The sequence below is a fragment of the Bos indicus genome, chromosome 20 (assembly GCF_029378745.1).
Source record: "Bos indicus isolate NIAB-ARS_2022 breed Sahiwal x Tharparkar chromosome 20, NIAB-ARS_B.indTharparkar_mat_pri_1.0, whole genome shotgun sequence".
Lineage (NCBI taxonomy): Eukaryota > Metazoa > Chordata > Mammalia > Artiodactyla > Bovidae > Bos > Bos indicus.
Genome location: NC_091779.1, coordinates 36,884,767 through 36,908,097, shown reverse-complemented (window position 1 = coordinate 36,908,097; position 23,331 = coordinate 36,884,767). Strand labels below are relative to the sequence as shown.

At 38.4% G+C, this 23,331-nt stretch overlaps 2 protein-coding genes across 4 annotated transcripts in view; one reads left to right on the top strand and one right to left on the bottom strand.

Annotated features, from left to right (window-relative positions):
- Positions 1–16,250, bottom strand: part of NUP155 (nucleoporin 155) — a 53,171-nt gene extending 36,921 nt beyond the window's left edge. The window contains exons 1-11 of one of the 3 annotated variants that reach the window (XM_070774744.1): positions 15,831–16,250; positions 12,530–12,667; positions 10,870–10,966; positions 9,082–9,152; positions 7,031–7,123; positions 6,019–6,185; positions 4,192–4,297; positions 3,300–3,373; positions 2,917–3,008; positions 864–961; positions 237–389 (exon numbers count right to left, since the gene is read on the bottom strand). In XM_070774744.1, the coding sequence (XP_070630845.1) occupies positions 237–389; positions 864–961; positions 2,917–3,008; positions 3,300–3,373; positions 4,192–4,297; positions 6,019–6,185; positions 7,031–7,123; positions 9,082–9,152; positions 10,870–10,966; positions 12,530–12,667; positions 15,831–16,161 (1,420 nt within the window). In that variant the 5' untranslated portion in view covers positions 16,162–16,250. The remainder of the gene's footprint in view (positions 1–236; positions 390–863; positions 962–2,916; positions 3,009–3,299; positions 3,374–4,191; positions 4,298–6,018; positions 6,186–7,030; positions 7,124–9,081; positions 9,153–10,869; positions 10,967–12,529; positions 12,668–15,830) is intronic. The other 2 variants (XM_070774743.1, XM_019982974.2) reach the window with 2 other exon arrangements.
- Positions 16,251–21,494: 5,244 nt separating this feature from the next.
- WDR70 (WD repeat domain 70) overlaps positions 21,495–23,331 on the top strand; it is a 287,174-nt gene continuing 285,337 nt past the window's right edge. The window contains exons 1-2 of the mRNA XM_019983020.2: positions 21,495–21,640; positions 21,747–21,806. Coding sequence (XP_019838579.1) covers positions 21,616–21,640; positions 21,747–21,806 — 85 coding nt within the window. The 5' untranslated portion in view covers positions 21,495–21,615. The remainder of the gene's footprint in view (positions 21,641–21,746; positions 21,807–23,331) is intronic.

Below are 23,331 nucleotides of genomic sequence, written 5' to 3'. Positions count from 1 at the left end.
ACAGTATTTATATATATATTTATATATATATGAATATCATATGTCAATGAAAAAATTGACATTTAAAAAATTTGAAAAGCTAAAAAAAAAAACAGATAAAAAAACTGGATAAAAAAATCCAAAATTTTCTGAATTTTATTGGAAGTTTCCTTGTTATTTTCAAATGCCTCACAAGGCAATCTAATTTTAAAACTTTAAACATCTAATATTCCATCTGACAGTATTTTCGAATTTACCTTTACTATAAAGAGCTTTATGTACTTTTGAAGGCTTTTCCACAGTTGAAGATGCAGAGAATCCAGGAGGCAGGCGGACGTGGACCAGTGTCAGTGTATTAGGCCGTGCCAATGGCTGTCTGAACGGACAAGTGCTGAAATACAGCCTTACACCTGATCATGGAATAAAATTATCTGTCATTAACAGCAAATAAAAGATACAAGGTACATATGGTATTGAAGCAACTCCACAGAAAAACAGAGAATTCTGTTAAAGTCACATCTCATTTTCCTGACTGATTTTAAATCACCACGTACTGTACTAGCTGGAGTGGTTTCTAAGACAACACCACTTGAACCGGGAGATAAATCAACACATTTCACCAGAAAGAGTCTACAACTTTAAGACCAGACTCTGTCACTAAATATTGGCCACTTTACCTTTCAGGCCTGGTTTTACATCCATAAAATCAGAAGACAGAGCCTGAGGAATCTTTTGATTTTTCAAAAGCCTTCATTTTATGAATTATAAATATAGCTTGACAAAACAGATACAGAAATAGAAACACATTTCCAGTCATACATTTCCAAACCTGAAGATTATAAAGTTATCGCAGTAATAGCACACAAATAAATAAAACAACATACCTGCATGTGTGACAGCCAGTAATTGACAGTCCAGTGATTCGGAGTTTTCAATCACTGCTATTTGAACAATTGGTTTAAAAACAGAACGATCTATGGTCCTAGAAGAAAGAAAAGCTGAACTTTATGTTTTAAATGTATCTACTAAATTATTACCAGGAACACATTCCACCAGGATTCTTACATGTTTAAATATGCTAAAATAGTTTAAGACTAGTTTTTAGAAAGCAATGCAACAGCAGCAAGAACTAACAAAACCCCTCGATTCTGTGTTTTTCATACTAACAATGTTAAGAGTAATCCTTTTTTCAAAGACCATAAGAGAAGGCTACGTCCATTGGGTAAGCGGGTCAACAAGTTGTTCTAGAACATTAAAATATCATTGCAAAGATTAAGAAGGGGAACAAGTGAACCTTTATAATGGAGAGCTCTGGTGAATACCATCTTAATCAAGTGTTAATCAATCAATAGGAAAATTGGAAAAAAAAAAAAGAAAACTGGTATTATGTGCCTCAATGTAAGGCTCTATGAAGCTCACATCATGTAATACTAGTTAAAATAGTATTACCCTGAATCTATAAATAAGGGGAAAATAAGACAGATTCAGAAACTGGGATATGCTACTAATAACTTTCCTGTCCCGCCCTCCTAAATGTTAACATTTGAAAAGGGCAATAAGACGTCTTTTTTATATTAAAGAGACAAACTAATGACAAATGTAGCTCATGAGCTATGACTGAATGTGGAGAAAAATGTAAAGAAAAACAGCTATGAAAGATGTGGGAGACAATAATTTTAATATGGACTATACAATTAGAACATTATAAAATTATTCATTTTTTAGATGTGGTAATGATAATACAGTATATAAGAGCTTAGGATATGGAAAGTGAAGGACATAAGGATAAAAGTCATATGGTCATGTGTATGTGTGTGTTTGTGTGTGTGTGCACATGCTCAGTCCTATCTGACTCTTTGCAACCCCATGGACCGTAGTCCACCAGGTTCCTCTGCCCATGGGACGCTCCAGGCAAGAATACTGGCGTAGGTTGCCATTTCCTCCTCCAGGGAATCTTCCCTACCCAAAGATCGAACTTGCGTCTCCTACGTCTCCTGCATTGGCAGGTGGGTTCTTTACTACTAGTGCTATCTGGGAAGCCCCCATATAGGTCAAAACAGTGAGCAAATGAAGCAAAATGTTAACAGCTGGTAAATTTAGATAAAGGGTATATCAGTGTTCATTATGCTATTTTTTTCATTTTTCTGTGGATGTGAAAAACTCTCCCAAAAAAAACTGGGGGAAGAAAAGAAAACTCTTCCTTTTAAATTATCTGCCTCAAGAATTTCTTGGTCATTGAGGAGCAAAGAAACCATGCTATCACTAGGATATCTGACCGCAGCAGTGACCCAGACACACAGACAACAGAAGCTGAAAAGTCGGGTGTTATGTGAAGAAAATTTCTGCAGCTAAGTCAGTTGTGACATATGCAAACAGCAGTGCACAGTGTCTGAAGACTTGGCTTTTAGGCTGAGTCTCAGCACTTATTTAGGAGTTTAGACCTCAGGCAAATTGTAACAGCTCTTAGTTTCAATTTCCCCAAGAAGACAGTGAGAATAATACAATTCTGAAATTCTGTGTTCCCAAATGGAACTTGTGTCACTTATCAGACCAACGAAATTACTATGTAGATGTGTTAAAAGGGCGGAGTATTTACAAACAGGGACACACTTTGAGATTTCTGGTTTCCTAGTCATAATATCTGTAATGCCTGCACAGACCATTCAGAGCATAATTTAAAACTCCAAGGAAAAACACAGGTCAAGGTGTCCTTTTCACTGAAAAACCAGTCAGTCCGCCTTATATTTCAAACCATCCAACTTAAGAACAAAAGGAAACATCTCTAAGAACTGTTTCCAACATAAAATAGAATGTCATTTCCTCCAACATTCCTTACCTTCTAGAGATATTTTGAAGGGGGAGTAGTTTTAGTATACTGCATATAACTAATATAATTATGCCCGTAAATAAAATGTCTGACAATAAGTTATATATTACCTAGCAATATTACCAGCAGCAGAGACAATAGAATTCTGTGACACTGAGGCAACTCTGTTCATTCCTTGTCCATCATGGCCCAAATCATACACCTGTGAATAAAAAATTATACCCACTTAAACATGATTATAAACTGTATACATTTTACAAATGATCTTTTAAATAAACTTTTCCTTTTTACAAGTCCTTTAATTCTGATACTTCATATAGGTAGGAAAACATTCAGAGATTTACAATTTCATAAAATTAGTGCCATAAGAAGTGGTTTGGGATTTTGTTTTAAAGCACAGACTTCATAAGAAAAGCCAAGAGTGACTAGGTCTTCTTTCTTAAAAACAGGGATATTCTTCCACTTTTATATGGTGGCAAAATATTAGTCTTACCTGTATTACTCCTTTCTCAGATCGTGTATATAAAATATTTCTTGAATTATCAACTGCAATTTGAACAATAGGATCTAAAAAAAAAAAATCCAAGCAATTAACAAATCAAACACAGTAGCTGCTTATAGCAAATTAAAACTGCTATTTTGTAGTTAAATCTTAGGAAAGTTGCACCAGAACAAAGCTAGGAAGCATTTAGGTCAGACATCATGTGAAAAAAAAAAAAAAAAAGGCAAAGATCAAATACTGTGACTGGGCTAATAGCATCATAAATAAGTTTTTCTGTCTTCTAAATTAATTGTTTAAGCCAAACCAAAACCAGGTTTCAAATTATTCCTTCTTTTAACAAACATTTAATGAACATTTAGTTTACCATATGCTAAAAACATGTAAAATAGTTCTACCTGGTCTAGTCCTTCAAGAAACTTCTAATATATCATTGTTTAAAATAAATAATTTAAAAATTCAGTCATATTAACATTTTTAGGTGCTTCTATCTTACCTTACTGAAGCATTTTAAAATTACTTTACCTGACTATATCTCTCATTAAAAACTCAGATATATTCATTTTATGCTGGGAATTTCTTTTAGAGGGGGCAAAACATGTATTAAATCTCTGTAAGTCTAACTCTCTCATATACAGACATGGTTGGTTTAAGTACACAGAGCTATAGTAGACACACGTTCTAAGGTGCTACATTTATAGGAATTTGGGAATAAAACTCACGCTGTCTCTATGTTTTATCATCCCTTCTCCCTTTAAAAGACCATATAAATATACAACAAATTCTATTTAATACGGACTGTTTCAATTAAGAATAAGAATTTAAGAAAATGTTAGGTCAATAATTTGTTAAAATCTTTTGTTTACCAAATTTATTTTCTACTTACCATCTTCTGAGAATGTGAACTGTAGTAATGAAGGAACAAGGAAAGAAAGCGGGCTCTTTGAGTGGTTTATTTTCCTACATCTCTGGCTAAACCAACCTGCTTCTGCCTTAAAAGAAAAAAATGAAAGAAGACTTGTAAATGTAGGTAGGTACCCCCATCACAGCAACTACTATATACCCATTTACAAGCATTCTCAAATTTTAGTGAAATGCCAATAATTGTAAATAAAGACATACTACTCAAAGTAAGTACTGAGCTTAGTCCTGTAATTAAAATTTTAAAAATGTGTTTAACTAAAATCACTGCTGTCAATTAAACCAGCTATGTCTATTCCAGCAACCTCAACACTGCTATGTTAATAAATTCACTTTATCTTAAAAATTTCTATTTGAAAGCAAGCAAGGAAATAATAGCCATAGTTTGTAAGTGTCAAAAGTACATAGGATAGAGGTATTTTTAACTCTTCACACTACTGCTAAATGGAAATTTAAAAAATAGTAGCCATCACCATCATAATCTACAGTCAGCCCCTCAATCATTGAGTTTTGCCATACTTAAATCGGTAACAGAACCTTTTTATAAAGTGAACAAAATCAAGAGAAATTGGGTAAGGAAGAGATACAATGTAACATAAAAAACTAACCTCAGTTCTAATCCTATCTCTGCCATGAATTCCTTGTATGACTATGAGAACATTTGTCTTGTCAGTTTCTTACCCCTTAACTTATGAAAAAGGCAACAATATAGTTAAAGGGCGGGGAAAAAAGCAACTGGAGCAAAGGTATTTCAGAGTAGAGAGAACACGAATGACCAAAAACACATGAAAAGATGCTCAACCCAGCTAGTAATAAAAAAACAAAACACTTTTCTTCTGATAGGTCAAAGTTAGTAAGTTTGAAAACGCCAGTGATACAGTGAGGAGAGAGGGGAAAGGAATACGATCACAGAGTCTACAACTTGTAATAGGGAATAAGGAAAACATACAAGTTGAAATACATATACATGACAACACAACTATTAGAATTCTAAGTCTCCACACTAGAAAATATCTACACATGTGTTCAAGGAGGCTTGCAGAAGAACACTTATACCACTATTTGTGAAACATGCAATAAAAACCTAGAAGTCCATCAAGAAAAGAGCTGTTAAATAAATCATGTACATTCATTTTATGGACAATCATGCACCAATCACAAAGCATAATATCTATCTATCTACCAGATACTGACAAGGAAAGACTTTCAAGACAAAATTAAATTAAAAAAGCCAATTATGGGGAATTCCCAGGGCAGTAGTTAGAACTCGGGCACTTTCACTGCTGGGGTTGGTTTCAATCCCTGACTGGGGAACTAAGATCCTGCAAGCCATGTGACTTGGCAAAAAAAACAACAAAGAAAAAAAGAAAAATGTCAATTAGGAAACAAAACATAAGCAATAATCCAAGTAAAAACATACACAGAAGTACACTATATGTTTATATATAAGTATACACACACACAAATACATACGCAGAGATATTTAAAAACATATTTATAGGTATTCAAACAGAGAAGGCAATGCCAACCCACTCCAGTACTCAAAGATGTTTTATATCATGTTCTACAAAAACATATAAAGAATCAATAATGGCTGTTACCTCTGGGGAGAGGACTGGGTTTTATAAGTATAGTGTAGCCATGAAGGACTACAACTTAAACTGTATGTTTGACCACTTTCCATAAGAATATATTAATGTACTTATATAATTAGAAAATAAAGACAAAAACTTACCAATCCATACCCCATCAAGAGGGAGGGAAAAAAAATGTTTATAAATGCCATACTTACTTGATATGCTACTTCATATAAACAGCCATCCTTTCCAGCCAAGAAAATTCTGCCATTATCGGTGGAAGTTATTGTTAAAAGGTAAGTATTATCAGTAGGAAGAGAATATAAGGGATCTGGAAGCAACTGCATTCCACCACACATACTGTCATTGAGAACTCCTGAACCTAAAAGGAAGAATATAGGAATCACTTTACTAACTCTTTAAAAGTTTAACACAATCAGTGTATTGTCTTCAGAATTGATGTTCTTACTGAATTCATGATATGCTAAAAAATTTCAAAAATGTATGTAAAATGTACATTTTAAAATTACTATAGTCTGCTATAAACAATTTTATAATTCATGTTAAAACAGAATCTTCAGTATGTATGTATAACATATATAAAATATATAGCATATATATAGAAAACATAGTAAAACATCAAACAAAAAAACTAAACCAAAGTATTAAATTTTGCAAAAAAAAAAAAAGCCTAGGGATATGGCAGTAATAATCATTAATTATTTTTTTTAATCTCTTACCCTCCCAATATTCATTCATTGGAGTCTCCGAAATTCAATATTATCTTACCTAAAATGGTACTAGAATGCAAAAGAAACCACTGAATGTTTTTGCAATAAATTGATTGATAGCATCTTACTTTAAGGGAAAGAATAATGTATATTTCTGTGTTCCGTATGTTAAAATGGCCACTTAAATTAAAAAAAAAAAAAAAAAAAAGACATTGAAGGCATTATTGAAAAATTACTAGTGGCAACTATTTCTTTTCTATTACCCTTGTTTTACATTGGACATTTTAGAAAGGTACATTAACATGGCAAATAATCCAAAATAATTCTTTTGTGGAGTTACTAATCTGAAAGATATTATATCTATAGGAAAGTATTATTTTCCTAAGAGCAAAGAGCTCAGAAAGTTAACTTACTGAAAAAAAATAATTTTCAATTATAATATTAAATTGGGCAACATATTTTTATTTAAAAAAACACAACATGTGAGTTGCTATACCTGTTTGCAAATTAGTATAGCTGAGTCCAAGAATCACTATATCCACAGGGGTTGCCAAAACCAGGAGGTGTCGTACGTGAGGTTGGAAGATGCCTAAGATAAAGTAAACATGAGTTAGGCTCTATTTTCTGGAAAATACCCAACATTTAAGTATTAACAGAATATGGTCACTTTTAATATGAGCAAAGAATTGGACACAACTCAGTGACAAAATAACACAATAGATTAACTGGTATATGAAAAGTGTCAACCTAATTTAATGTTGATGTTAAAACATTACTGCGTTCATTTAAATAAGCAAATAGAAGTTAAAAAAAAAACTTGAAACAAACACTATAGCATTTAATGATATTTAAATGAGGGTTACATTATAAAACAGTTTAGGTTTATTAAAATTAAACTTCACTTCTATATTCATGTTCATAATCCTATTCACAAAACCCAAATGGTAGAAACAACTCAAGTTACTGTCAATTGATAAATGGGTAAACAAAATGTAGTATGTAATATATAGTGGAATATTACTAGGCCTTAAAAAGGAGATTCTGACATATGCTCCAATAGTCATGAACCTTGAGGACATCATACTAAGTGAAACAAGCCAGTCACAAAAAGATAATACTACATAATTCCACCCATATGAAGTTCATGGAATAGTCAAACTCACAGACACAGAAATGAGTTTATAGATGAAATAAGTTTCAGGATCACAGCCAGATAAATTCACAGATTCAGAGAAGGCAGTAAACCAAGTATAAAATATTAAAATGTTAATTCATGCTAAACTACTGTTTAAATTTTAAATTTTAAAAGTCTGGAGTGGTATGAAATGGTACATGTACTCCATACTATAATATCCAGAAATTAGTGTGTCACAGATAAGAATAAAAGCAAATGTATCTTATGATAATGGACATCTTTTTGTATGTATTCATTTGGGTGTTAAATGTCAGAAAACATAACAAAGCTTCTACCATCACTTGGTTTTACTTTCACTGATGAATACCAAGGGGGACAAAGGTCACAATTTTGTGTTTCAAGATTCACATCAATAAAGCTGAAGGACAGACATTTTACTAAATGACTTCAAAATACACCCAATATTTCAGAATTTGACTTAAAGGAGCTTGACATTTATGAAAATTTATCAAAGATAACACCTTTATTGTCCTATCAAAGACCTCCCATTTCAATTTTGTACTGAAAATTACTTTTGAGGAGAACAAAGTTTAACTATTTAAGATGGACAATTAGTATTTATTATGATAGCGGGCAGGAACAGCTATTGACTTTCATATGAACAAGCTTTTCAATGAAGAAACAAAATACAGAAACATACAGCACAGTAAAGGCTGCTATAAAATTCTATGTAAGGGAAATATATGTCCAATGCAATCACATAAAAACAGTGCATAAAACTGCACGTTTATATTTATGTGAATTAGTATAATTTCAAAATGGCTATATTTCAAATGACTACACTTCAAAAATTCCTACTAAGGTCTTGTAAACAAGTGAATCTCATCTATTATTTCCTTCTATAGGGAGATGTATTTTAAAGAGATGTATATTAAATTTAAATCAATCAATTCTGCTTGTCAGTAGCCATGATTAAACACCTAGCGTACTGAAGATGAAATCTGTTTTAGGTTAAACAATGCTTGTGAATTCTCTTAGGATTTATTCTGTACTCTGTTCTCATGTCCATGGGCTACCGGGACTAAGAAAACACACAGACTAAAAATGGTTTTTACATTATATTCAGGAATTATTGGAAAATGTATAATGCAAGAAACTTCAGGTAAATCAAGAAAGACTAATAAAAAGCAAGATAAAATTCAAGAATTTAACAATTTTGAAGGCAGACTCACTTATACTATAGTGAGTAAACTGTTAAATATTCCTAATCACTTTTTATATTTCTAATTAAAATTCAGAACAAAACTTCAACAGGAAATTTAGTACCTAAAATATGATCTCCAACAGTCCTAAAATATTTGGAATCCATGGATATACAAACATAATTTCATCTTTCTATTTTTAATTCTTACCAGGTTTTGGTTTCACAAGCCCCACAGCAAGAATAGTCTCACTAAGCCCATCAAAATAGGCAAGGTCTCCTCTGTCGATATTAGAAGGAAAACATGTTATACATACAGAAAAGCTTTTATCTTATACTACTCTTTAAAACTGTAGAATATATACATACACAAAAAAGACTATAGAACCAGCAAACAGAACTGTTTCAGTGTCAAGAGCGAGGCACAAGGTCTGCTTAAAGCTACACATAAACCATGAAAAGGGGGAATGCTGGTTTCCACTCCAAATATCCTCCCCAGGTTTGCAAGTCTCCAGTGACAGCAATCCACTGCTGTGGCAGGTCCAAGAAGACCCTCTCAGAAGAATACACAGTAAGGCTGAACCAGACTTTCCACATGGGCAGGGACTACGCTTATCTTATTCAATACTGTTCAAGCACTCAATGGCCTCTGATCCATGATAAGCTCAATGTAGCTGTTAAATGGGTATGTTAGATGCCAACAGAAATATAAAAATTTTCATTAACATGGAAACCCTCTTTAACTAAATTATTCTCACATCTATATATTTCGTAATTTTTTTTTTTAGGTTTTCTTGAAGAGATCAATGCCTAAATTAAAAGGTTCTATTCTTTAGTGCAAAAATGAATACATATGTGTAATACAGCAAACTGGGGCAACGTGCATGATACATGAAGAATAATCACAATATTATATCACTGCTATTATGACATATACCATTTCAACAATAAAAATAGCTAGGAAAAGTTTAAAGAAGAAAAAAAAAACCCCAGCCAACAAAATTGGTTAACTTTCAAGTTCTCAAGTAGTATCAGTTTTGATTCAATGACACTGTATGTGTGTTTCTAACAAGTACATTAATTACTTAGGAGCAAGAGTAACAACTATATATACAGAACTTTCTCTAGTTATCTCGCCCCTCACCTAAAGATAATGTGATGGAGAAACGGAAGACAAAAATTTTTTCCAAATAGCCAAGAGTAAAACCATCAGATCAGGGCTTTCCTGGTGGCTCAGTGGTAAAGAATCCATCAGCCAATGCAGGAGACACATGGAGCAACAAAGCCCAAGCGCCACAATGATTGAGCTTGTGCTCTGAGCCTGGGAGTGGCAACTACTGCAGCCCGCATGCACCAGAGCCCCTGCTCTGCAACAAGAGGAGCCACTGCAATGAGAAGCCCGCATACCGTAACTAAAGAAGGCCCTGTTCCTCGCAACTAAAGAAAAGGCCCTTGAAGCAATAGACCCAGCACAGCCAAAAAAAAATGCAGCAGATCAATAAACTTTAATCAAGAATGCTTTGGGCCTTCACTCAGACCCTTTTATATACATTTAATTTACACAAGGTCAAGCCCACAGAATAACAACACACTGCTAAGATAAACTAACAACCTGCCACTCCACATAGATATGCAGGGAAAACAGGTCTTTCAAAATGTCAAATCAAAAAAAAAAAAAGGAAGTCATACTATCTCTCAAAGAATCACTGATAGACTCTCTTTACTACAGGGTATCAGTTTGGGAAACAGACTCCTACTCAGAGTGGTACCCGGATCCCCAGCATCACCTGGGAGTTTGTTACATGCAGGTCCCTAGGTCTTCCTCAGAATGACCATAACATAATCCACATTTTAACCCCATCCCCAGGGAGTATGTATACTGAGAAGTACTGACTTGGATGAAAGATAAGCCAGGCAGCTTCTAATGAGTAGACTACTTGTTACAAGAAAGATAATTTAAATCTAATCATGCTAAAGCAAACCAGCCATACATACATACCCATCTTCGTAGTTCCACATGAATATGTCACTGTCGATGGTGAGCCAAGCTCTACTGATGGGAGGGAACACGCCCATCATGCAGTTACACTGCATGTCTGAGGTGGTATGGATGTAAGGCAGAATGATTTCAACCCCTCTTCCTTAAACTTGTTTCAAAAGATTTTTTAAAAAATCATATAAAACCACATAATTAAAAAACCATGACCTATTCATTCTTCAGTAGAAAGAGCAAATGAAACATCTTTATTTCCAAAGAGTTTAATGAAAGCCATAGTGTATGACCAAAACACTTACAATTTATTGTTTCTAAATAGGCTACCTAACCATTTAAAATATACACAAAATAACAAATGTAATGTTTTTGCCATTACTAACTTAAAAAAAAAATCTTGATTCTGAGTAATACTGAGCTGACATTTAACACTGTTTTACTGGACCAGTTTTTCCAACTGTATGAGAGAGTGATAAAAACAAAAACCACTTGGTAAGCTAAAGTCATAGCTAGGTGATAATCTATATATAATCCTCATAGAAACTGAAAAATAGACCAAGATTTATGTAATTATATGACAATTAAACAACTGTGAAAACAAAATCATTTTCTAATTAAAGGAAATATTTCTTGTATTAACAGAGGATTAAAGAATATTAAGAAACTATGCAAGAGAAGAGTGAAAGATAAGATGTATTATATATTTAGTAACACTATTTTACAAAGTCTCAAAGAGACAATGAAAATTAAAGGGAAAATATCAATTAGATTTTACTCTATTTACTTATTTATTTATATTGATTTTTCTATTTATTTTTACATTTTCCAAAGTTTTCCATTTCTTTTCTATGTCACATTATATTGAAGCATGAAACCCTTTCACCCTCAATAGATTAACATAGTTTTGAAAGTCTTAAATTTTTCATATAGGATCTTGATGTCTTAATCATGAGAGTTACAGATTGATTTTTATAAAAGCTTCCTAGCAAATACCTCTATAGTCCTTTTATAGGGTATGCCACACTTTAAGAAAAGCAAATAAAATCTTACTTTTAGAAGATAAGAAATCTCCTCTAACTTCTCAGTCTATGAAGAGGGCATTAGTACTTCAGTTTCTTATACCCTTAGTTGTAGATTTTTATTGTAATCCTTGGAAATGCAATCACTAATAAACTAAGACACCCGTAAGTGTGAAAACACACCAAAAACTTTTTGGGGGGTATTTTCAGAAGGAAATACCTAGAATTTTTTGCTTAAATATTTTCAGAGCCACTTCCCAGTTTTAAATGTTAAAATAGGGGGGGAAAAAAAAACCATTGGCCTTTGAACTGAAAAAGCATGGTAGGAAAAACTTCCTTTCCCCACCCTACTTAATAGGAAAGTATCACCTTACCATACGTCATTCAAAAATGCAGAATTAATTGTAAACAATTCACTCTCCTCAATGTCCCTGAACAATTAAAATATGACTCAATTTTCAACATTCGATTTTATTATGAAATTTTCTAGGCACATGGCAAACTACCCATGTACTTAAAAGTATTTTAAATAAAATCCTTACATGAACTTGTACACAAAACACTAATTAGACACAAAACAAATACTGTAATAATGAGAACACTAAGTTTTAAATATTTTAAATAGTTAACACAAAGGAACAGGATACGTCCAAACTGTTCAACAAGTTCAGGTGGGAGAGGAACTCTTCGGATGGAACTGATGTCTGGAAGGTTGGGTACTGACAGCAAGCCAGGTCCTTGCAGGGGATAATCCATATCTGACATGCCAGAAACAGTGGGATTATCTACAAAAAATAAAATGAGAAACAAAGCATTTATTTAAAATAACCATGTCCTGGGCATCAAATGGGCAAGCAGAAGTACTGCAGGCTACAAAAATAAACTTGTGTGCCTGGTGGTTCTAAAGGCATATAGAGAAAAAAGAAGTTCTGATCTGACACAAAGGAGGCCTGAGGAATTCTAGTGTTGAGATGGGGTGCAATTCCTGGTTTCAACACTGAAAAGGCTTTAACAAAGACTTGTCTCCGCAAGAAAAGAAATGGTTAGTTCAATAATTTATAGTGTTTTTCTATTATTTTACTAATCTGAAATGGGAAAAAAATCATAAAACTGCTTTAGAGATAAAAACAACTGTGGACAAACAAAATACTGACTGAGGAAAAAACAGCATTTCCTTTCCCACTTAAAAACAACCCATGCCTTTTCCCATCACACATTCCCCCATCCCCTCATGCGTGCATGCTCAGCTGCATCTGACTCTGTAACCCCATAGACTGTAACGTGCCAGGATCCTCTGTCCATGGGATTCTCCCTGCAAGAATACTGGAGTGGGTTGTCATGCCTTCCTCCAGGGGATCTTCCCAACCAAGAAATCGAACCCAAGTCTCCTGTCATTGCAGGTGGATTTTTTATCCACTGAGCCACCTGGGAAGCCCCACCCCCTTCACCAATACAGGCACACTTCAGAAATGTTGTGGGTTTGGTTCCAGACCACTGCAATAAAATGAACATCCCCAGAAGGCGAGTCTCATAAATTTTTTTTGATTTTCCAGTGCATGTAAGTTATGTTTACACTATATTGAAGCTGAAGCATGCGACAGTATTGTTAAAAAAAAAAAAAAATGTATACACCATAACTTAAAAATACTCTATTACTAAAAAATGCTAACCATCATCTGATTAAGGCAGAGTTGTCACAAACCAATTGTAAAAACACAAAAACAAAAATCCGGTATCCGCAAAGTGTAATAAAACAAACAGCAATAAAATGAGGTATGTCTGTAATACCACAAAAGCAGTATTTTATTGGGGAGGGTGGAGAGGAATCAGACTACTCTATAAAGTGTTCTCAACTGGCAACTTTTCTCTTCCGCTAAAGCCTAGACACTAAGGGCAAGAATGGGATGGTCTAGTCCCTCCTAGTCCTGAACAAGGTGTTTTAGATCTAACTAATCATCTATTTTCTGCCTCTCTAAAGTACAAAGATGTTGGGGGAAAATGACATACAAAACAATTTTATGAAAAATTTAAAAAGTTATACAACTAGAGAACAAATTCAGTCAATCCCTATGTATTGAGTATCCAGCTTCAAAAATTACCAGTAATGTGCCGTCTCATGTTTTATATATATCAGTCCTATCCACTTCTTCCCTAACGTATTTTTTGAAGCAAATTGCAGACATTCTATTTAATATTAAAATATAATTTTTGGAGACACTTCACTATTTTTTAATTTAAAAAGTTTTTTTTTTTTTGAACACCAAAAACATTTTGTAATTGGGGTGTAGCCAATTAACAAGGTTGTGATAGCTTCAGGTGAACAGTGAAGGGACTCAGCTATACATTTCCTGTAGAACACTGTGCTTGTTAAATGGCAGTGGGAAAACAATGGAATCACGAAAGCCTACAGAAAGAAAGTGATATTTAATGGAGCCTGGAAGAACAGCTTATTAGGCAAAGAAGAACATTCTAGAAATGAAGACGAATACATGAAAAATCAAAGAGGGGGGTCTCTTGTTATAGTAAACGTGTTAAATTCAGTGTAACTGGAACAAGGATGTAAAGAATAGGATGGAAGAAGGAAAAGATTTGGTTAGTGAGGCAGCTGTATGTAAAGGTGGACAGGTTGAACTGGGGTGAGATATGAAGAGAAGACAGAAGGAATGGACTGTTTTCAGTTTGCTTTCAGAAATAAGGAGGTCAAAGGGAGTGGTGCTGTTCAAAATGAGAGCTGCTAACAGGTCACTCAGTTCTTACAAGACAAGCCCACGGGTGAGTAGCTGTCAGGAATAAATACTCCTTGCTTTGTTCCTGTCTTTTCTCTGATTTTAAGTCAATGAATTTTATTAAACTGCAGGAGCTGTCTTTTAGGTTTACATTGCAAATACTGTCGTCGTTTAGTTGCTAAGCCAGGTCTGTCTCCTTTGTTGACCCCATTGACTGTAGCCTGCCAGGCTCCTCTGTCCATGGGATTTCTCAAGCAAGAGCACTGTAGCCGGTGGCTATTTCCTTCTCCAGAGGATCTGCCCAATCCAGAGATCAAACCCTCATCTCCTGCACTGGCAGGTGGATTCTTCACCACTGAGCCACCTGGGAATCATCCTGCTTAAAATATCTTGGTTCATGCTTGCCAAAACCTTGTGCTTTTCTTATTTACTCTCCTCAACTTTTCTCCAATTTCCACCTCACACAGGGGTCACTTCTTTTCTAGCAACTTGTGTGATTCTATGTGCTATGAGGAGCCTGACCTTAATTTAAAACCATTAAACAGAATATTGTACTGACACCTGTCTTTTGTTGGCACAAAATCTGCCCTACCCTCCCTGTTAACCCATCATCATTTGTTTCCCTGTTCCCTTCCTTCATTCCGCTTGTAGTTCTTTTTCATACCCTTCAGCATTTCATATTACAGTAACGCTACACATAACAAGGCATATCTTTCAGCGAACATAGTAGATTTCCAAATTAACTTCGTTTACTCTTCGATTTTACTCCGATAGTAACACGAGATATTAACAAAGATGAAACTTGGATCAGGTGATCCTCCTCATCCAGTCTTAGCGATAAACACCTGGAGGTAGTGAGAAGCTCATTAAGGTTAAAATATTTGCCTCTTTCTGCCTCAAATGGGGGCTTGCTCCTCATTCCCAGCCTCTCAATTGCCTGTGATGAAGGGTGAGAGAAGGAAAAAATAGAAAATGGGCTCTTTTCCCCTTTAGGGCTTCTCTTGTGGCTCAGACGGTACTGAGTCTGTCTGCAATGAGGGAGACCCAGGTTTGAGTCCTGGGTTGGGAAGATCCCCTGGAGAAGGGAATGGCAACCCACACGAGCGCCCTAAATTCTCAGGATGTCTTCGTCCATTCACCCTGGGGATGAGACCTATTTATGGAGTCAGATGAGAGTCCTTTGGGTTGAGAAACAGTCACCAACTGGGCAACGATCACTCACTTGGAGCAGACACCATGAGCAGCTCGGAAAGGTCCGGGTACATGCGGTCTTCTTGCAACTGACGGTCGATGAGCCGCCCCGCATTTTCCAAAGCTTCCTGCAGGGCTGCGGCCGACGTGGAGGCCGGCATCGCCGACCCCAGCAAAGAAGACGGCATATCCAAAATCGAAGACAACAGCGACCGGAGAAAGTCAAAAAGCAAGGAGAAATAAGACAAAACCCAAGACGCTAGCTCAAGCCCAAAGCTTAGAGCGCGCGCGCCAAAGGAGCGCCCCGGCGCCACTGCATGACGCACTTCCGGTTCATCGGGTGGGGAATTTGAAGCTTGCATCTAATTTGGCAGCTGGGAAGGGGAATTTGATAGAGGGGGTGGACGTTAGGGGTGGAGCTAAGTGAGAGGGAGGTGGCTGTTTGGGGAGGGGTGGGGAAGTCGGTGTTGTCTTGGAGGAAGGGAGAGACGGAGGTGGAAGGGAAAAGGGGTGGGGCCAAGGGAAAGGGAGGGACGGGACGGGGGTCTGTAGGGGTGGAGAGGAAGGAGGGGTGGAGGGGCCGGGTGAGTGGGAGCCGGTTACTGCGGGTATTGCGCAGACTTGCTCGTGTTCTGGTGGGTTCAGCGCGCGCTTGGATCCGGGTGCCTCGAGCTTCGGGTAGCGGAAACCCGCAACAGCACCTATTTGAGTCTCGTGTCAATTTGTTTGATGCTCCAAGTAACTTCGGACTTCCCTGGTGGCTCAGACGGTAAAAGCGTCTGCCTATAATGCGGGTTCGATCCCTGGGTTGGGAAGATTCCCCTGGAGAAGGAAATGGCAACCCACTCCACTACTCTTGCCTGGAAAATCCCGTGGACGGAGGAGCCTGGTAGGCTACAGTCCATGGGGTCGCAAAGAGTCTGCAAAGAGCGACTGCACTACCAAATAACTTCTGAGAGTGTATAGGAATTGGTAACAGAAAAAGTTGACACATAAACCAAAATATCGGTGTAAATCAGGCTTTCTAGTTCCGTGTCGCCACCAGTTGATTTTGTGGTACGTTTAGGAGAAGGCAATGGCACCCCACTCCAGTACTCTTGCCTGGAAAATCCCACGGACGGAGGAGCCTGGTAGGCTGTAGTCCATGGGGTCGCTAAGAGTCGGACCTGACTGAGCGACTTCACTTTCACTTTTCACTTTCATGCACTGGAGAAGGAAATGGCCACCCACTCCAGTGTTCTTGCCTGGAGAATCCCAGGGACGGGGGAGCCTGGTGGGCTGCCGTCTATGGGGTCGCACAGAGTCGGACACGACTGAAGCGACTTAGCAGCAGCAGCAGCACAGTGAAAATTTATGTTTACGAAATCTTAACTGGGTGCAGAGATCTAATGCCTTGTTTTATTTCTCATTGCAGAGGGGAAGCAGATGATTCTAATTCACTGTTTCATCCCCAGCGCATAGTAGAAGGACTGGTATAGAATAGGCCACCCAACATGCTTTCCTAGTAGCTCAGATGGTAAAGCATCCGGCTGCAATGCAGGAGACCTGGGTTCGATCCCCGGATTGCTGGGGAAGGAAATGGCAACCCACTCCATTATTCTTGCTTGGAGAATCCAACGCACAGAGGAGCCTGACTGGCTACAGTAAATGGGGTCGCAAAGAGTCTGACACGATGGGGCGAGTAACACATACACCCAACATGTCATCAGATGTTGTGGGATTCTTAATTTGCATCAGGCATACCTGTGCTGGGAATATCAAACTGAAACAACGTTCGTGTTCTGATGGAAACTCTCCTGTCCTCATGCAAGGACACAGAGGCAAAAAGCCTGAGTGTATCACTTTGTTTTCTATAGAATATGTAGTAACTGAAGTAGAAGGGTAGAAAAGGAAAAATAAACCCATCTGAATATAGAATGCCAAAGAATAGCAAGGAGAGAGAAAAAAGCCCTCATAACTGAACTATGCCAAGAAATGGAGGAAAACAATAGAATGGGAAAGACTAGAGATGTCTTCAAGAAAATTACAGATAGCAAGGGAACATTTCATACAAAGATGGGCACAATGAAGGACAGAACCTGTATGGACCTAACAGAAGCAGAAGATATTAAGAAGAGGTGGCAAGAATACACAAAAGAACTATATTAAAAAGGTCTTACTGATCCAGATAACCACAGTGGTGTAATCACTCACCTAGAGTCAGACATCCTGGAATGTGAATCAAGTGGGCCTTAGGAAGCATCACTATGAACAAAGCTTGTGGAGCTGATGGAATGCCAGCGGAGCCATTTCAAATCCTAAAAGATGATGCTGTAAAAGTGCTGCACTCAATATGCCAGCAAATTTGGAAAACTCAGCAGTGGCCACAGGACTGGAAAAATGTCAGTTTTCATTCCAATCCCAAAGAATGTTCAAAGTACTGCATAGTTGCACTCATTTCCCACGCTAGCAAAGTAATGCTCAAAATCCTTCAAGCATTGGAGAAGGAAATGGCAACCCACTCCAGTGGCTTCTGTCTATGGGGTCGCACAGAGTGGGACATGACTGAAGCGACTTAGCAGCAGCAGAAGCAGGCTTCAACAGTATGTGAACTGAGAACCTCTAGATGTAAAAGCTGGATTTAGAAAAGGCAGAGGAACCAGAGATCAAATTACCAACATCCAGTTGGATCATAGAAAAAACAAGGGAATTCCAGAAAAACACTTCTGCTGCATTGACTACACTAAAGCCTTTGACTGTGTGGATCACAAAGTGATGGGATTACCAGCCCACCTTACCTGCCTCCTGAGAAACCTGTTTGCAGGTCGAGAAGCAACAGTTAGAACTGAACATGGAACAATGGACTGGTTCCAAATTGGGAAGGAGCGTGTCAAAGCTATATATTGTCACCCTGCTTATTTAACTTCTATGCAGAGTCAGTTGAGTTCAGTCGCTCAGTCATGTCCGACTCTTTGTGACCCCATGACTTGCAGCACGCCAGGCCTCCCTGTCCATTACCAACTCCCGGAGTTCACTCAGACTCATGTCCATCGAGTCAGTGATGCCATCCAGCCATCTCATCCTCTGTCGTCCCCTTCTCCTCCTGCCCCCAATCCCTCCCAGCATCAGAGTCTTTTCCAATGAGTCAACTCTTCACATGAGGTGGCCAAAGTACTGGAGTTTCAGCTTTAGCATCATTCCTTCCAAAGAAATCCCAGGGCTGATCTCCTTCAGGATGGACTGGTTGGATCTCCTTGCAGTCCAAGGGACTCTTTAGAATCTTCTCCAACACCACAGTTCAAAAGCATCAATTCGTCGGCGCTCAGCTTTATTCACAGTCCAACTCTCACATCCATACATGACCACTGGAAAAAAACATAGCCTTCACTAGATGGACCTTTGTTGGCAAAGTACTGTCTCTGCTTTTCAATATGCTATCTAGGTTGGTCATAACTTTCCTTCCAAGGAGTAAGCGTCTTTTAATTTCATGGCTGCAGTCACCGTCTGCAGTGATTTTGGAGCCCCCCAAAATAAAGTCTGCCACTGTTTCCACTGTTTCCCCATCTATTTCCCATGAAGTGATGGGACCTGATGCCATGATCTTCATTTTCTGAATGTTGAGCTTTAAGCCAGCTTTTTCACTCTCCTCTTTCACTTTCAGCAAGAGGCTTTTTAGTTCCTCTTCACTTTGTGCCATAAGGGTGGTGTCATCTGAGGCATATCTGAGGTTATTGATATTTCTCCCGGCAATCTTGATTCCAGCTTGTGCTTCTTCTAGCCCAGCGTTTCTCATGATATACTCTGCATATAAGTTAAATAAGCAAGGTGACAGTATACAGCCTTGATGTACTCCTTTTCCTATTTGGAACCAGTCTGTTGTTCCATGTCCAGTTCTAACTGTTGCTTCCTGACCTGCATATAGGTTTCTCAAGAGGCAGGTCAGTACATCATGACAAATGTTGTGGGCTGAACGAAGCAAAAGCTGGAATCAAGATTGCTGGGAGAAGTATCAATAACCTCAGATATGCAGATGACACTATTCTTATGGCAGAAAGTGAAGAGGAACTAAACAGCCTCTTGATCAAGGTGCAAGAGGAGAGAGAAAAAACTGACTTAAAACTCAACATTCAATAAAACTAAGATCATGGCATCTGGTCCCATCACTTCATGGCAAATAGATGGGGAAACGATGGAAACATTGTTTCTTTATTTTCTTTATTCTTTATTTTCTTGGGCTCCAAAGTAGTTTTGGAAGGTGACTGCAACCAGGAAATTAAAATGCTTGATCCTTGGAAAAAAGCTATAACAGACCTAGACAGCATATTAAAAATAACTTTGCCAGCTAAGGTCCGTCTAGTCAAAGCTATGGTTTTTCCAGTAGTCATGTAAGCATGTGAGAGTTGGACCATAAAGAAAGCTGAGTGCTGAAACTGATGCTTTTGAACAGTGTTACTGGGTCTTTCCCAGTAAGTCCGCTTTTTGCATCAGGTGGCCAAATTATTGGAGCTCAACTTCAGCATCAGTCTTTCCAATGAATATTCAGGGTTGATTTCCTTTAGGATTGAGTGGTTTGATCTCCTTGCAGTCCAAGTGACTTTCTAGAGTCTTTTCCAACACTGCAGTTTGAAAGCATCAATACTTTGGTGCTCACCGTTCCTCCTGGTCCAACTCGCACATCCATACATGACTACTGGAAAAACCATAACTTTGACTAGACGGACCTTTGTCAGCAAAGTGATGTCTCTGCTTTTCAATATGATGTCTAAGTTCGTCATAGCTTTTCTTCCAAGGAGCAAGTATCTTTTAATTTCCTGGTTGCAGTTATGGGGAAGATTGAGAGCAGGAGGAAAAGGGGGCAACAGAGGATGAGATGGTTGGATAGCTAAATGGACACGAGTTTGAGCAAACTCCAGGAGATGGTAAAGGACAGGGAAGCTTGGAGTCCTGCAGTTCATAGGCTTGCAAAGAGTCGGACAAGACTTAGCGACTGAACAACAAAGGGATTTATTTCTCATTGGCAAAAATGTGTAGATTGTAATTGTTCTTATTTTGATTATAAAGATGTGTTAGAGCCTAGTTATGATTTCAAATTCATGGTCCCAAATCACAGTTATATTTGCACCAACTCAATAAGCGTTCATCCTGCATGCCACACTAAAGACTGCACATGCCACAACTAGAAGACCCAGGGCAGCCAAATAAATAAAAATTAGAAATTTAAAAGTAACTTACTTAAAAGAATAATGTCTAATCCTTGTTACTGTAAAGAACACATTTTATGAAAAATTGGATCTCCTTAAAGGTTAGTTGTGATGTGAAGTTTGAAGCCATTCTGGTGGCTCAGAGGTTAAAGCGTCTGCCTAGGATGCGGGAGACCCGGGTTTGATCCCTGGGTCGGGAAGATCCGGCGGAGAAGGAAATGGCAACCCCTTCCAGTACTCTTGCCTGGAGAATCCCACGGATGGAGGAGACTGGTAGGCTACAGTCCATGGGGTCACAAAGAATCGGACACGACTTAACTTTCACTTTAGAATTCTGAGGATTAAGTGTCACTTGGTCGGTAAATGCATTTTAGGAAGTAAAAAGAGTTCATAGAAACCCCAGATAATCCCTTTATAACGGGTTTAATTGGACACCCGGCTCTGTGGCGCCTATACCTCGCCAGCCCGCTAGGGCGGCGCAGCCCAGGGAGGCCTGTGTCCCTCCGCGCAAGGCGCCTCTCTTGGCCTTGGCGGCGACGCTGACGCTTGAAGGCGTTACTTCCTGCCCGGTTTGCCGGGTCTTCGGCAGCTGTTTTGTGCTGCGGTTGTTGCTGGTTTCTTGGAGGGTGGCCGAGCATGGAGCGCCCGGGGCCCAGCGATGGTGGGTTCAGTGAGGCGAGCACCTGTAGGATGGGTCGGGCAGGGCGGGCGGCGCTGGTTTCGCCCTCTGACAAGGCCTTTTCCCTTTTCTCTTTCTCAAATGACAGGCTCAGACGCCTCGGGACCAGACCCGCAGCTGGCGGTCACCATGGGCTTCACGGGGTTCGGTGAGTGACTGCCCTAGACATGGTCTCCTTTTGCAGAGGTTTTAAGAGTCGCAGGTTGGGAGAGACATCCGAGCTGTCCCTTGTGTTCCGACGTTCCGCTGTGCCTAGTCCTCTTTATTAATACTTTTAGCTCTAGTGTGGGTATCTTGCAATTTTCAAGTCACACTCTTCCCCCATCTGTTTTCTAACTCCTCTCTGTCTCCTGAGACCAGCCCAGGTGACACTTTTTACGGGACGGTTAGTGAAAAAAAAGATTGCTGCCTGACCCACGAGGTGGAAGGTGTTAGTTAATGGAGAGAGTTGTTTCTCTGCGTCCTGAGGATAAGAGCCAACCACTGATTTTGGTCTGTAATAAGATGGCCCTTTTGGCATCAAGTGGGCTATTAAGTGATGTTATAATAGTTAAATCTCTTATTTTGTTGAAGTATTGGTGGTTTGGTCGCAAAGTCCTGTCTGGCTCTTGTGACACCATGGGCTGTAGGCCACCAGCCTCCTCTGTTCATGGGATTCTCCAGACAAGAATACTGGAGTGGGTTGCCATTTCCTTTTCCAGGGGATCTTCCCAACCCAGGGATGGAACCCAGGTCTCCTGCATTGCAGGCAGATTCTTTACCAATTGAGCTAAGGGGAAATATAGTTGATTTATAATGTCATGTTAATTTCAGGTGTACAGCGCAGTGATTCATTTACACACACACATACATATTAATATATTCTTTTCCCTTATAAGGTATTGAAAACTGTTGAATATAGTTCCCTGTGCTATACAGTGGGTCTTTGTAGGTTAGTCTTCTTTCCTACTCCGAAGTCTTCACTTTGGAGTCTCTTGTTTGTTCGTTCATACATTCATTTATTTGGTTAATGTCTTGAACGACATATTTATTATCTCCTAGGAGGTCATGTCTACAAAAGTGCTGTATGCTTCTGTAGTATTCAGTTCAGTGCAGTCAGTCGTGTCCGACTCTTTTTGACCCCATGGACTGCAGCATGCCAGGCCTCCATGTCCATCACCAACTCCTGGAGTTTACTCAAACTCACGTCCATTGAGTTGGTGATGCCATCCAGCCATCTTATTCTGTCATCACCTTTTCCTCCTGCCTTCAATCTTTCCCAGCATCAGGGTCTTTTCAAATGAGTAAGTTTTCACATCAGGTGGCCAAAGTATTGGAGTTTCAGCTTCAGCATCAGTCCTTCCAGTGAATGTTCAGGACTGGTTTCCTTTAGAATGGACTGGTTGGATCTCCTTGCAGTCCAAGGGACTCTCAAGAGTCTTTTCCAACCCCACAGTTCAGAAGCATCAATTCTTTGGCGCTCAGCTTACATGACTATTGGAAAAACCATGGCTTTGACTGGATGGGCCTTTGTTGGCAAAGTAATGTCTCTGCTTTTTAATACGATGTCTAGGTTTGTCAAAACTTTTCTTCCAAGGTGTAAGTGTCTTTTAATATCATGGCTGCAGTCATCATCTGCAGTGATTTTGGAGCCCCCCCCGAAATAAAGTCTGTCACTGTTTCTACTTTTCCAC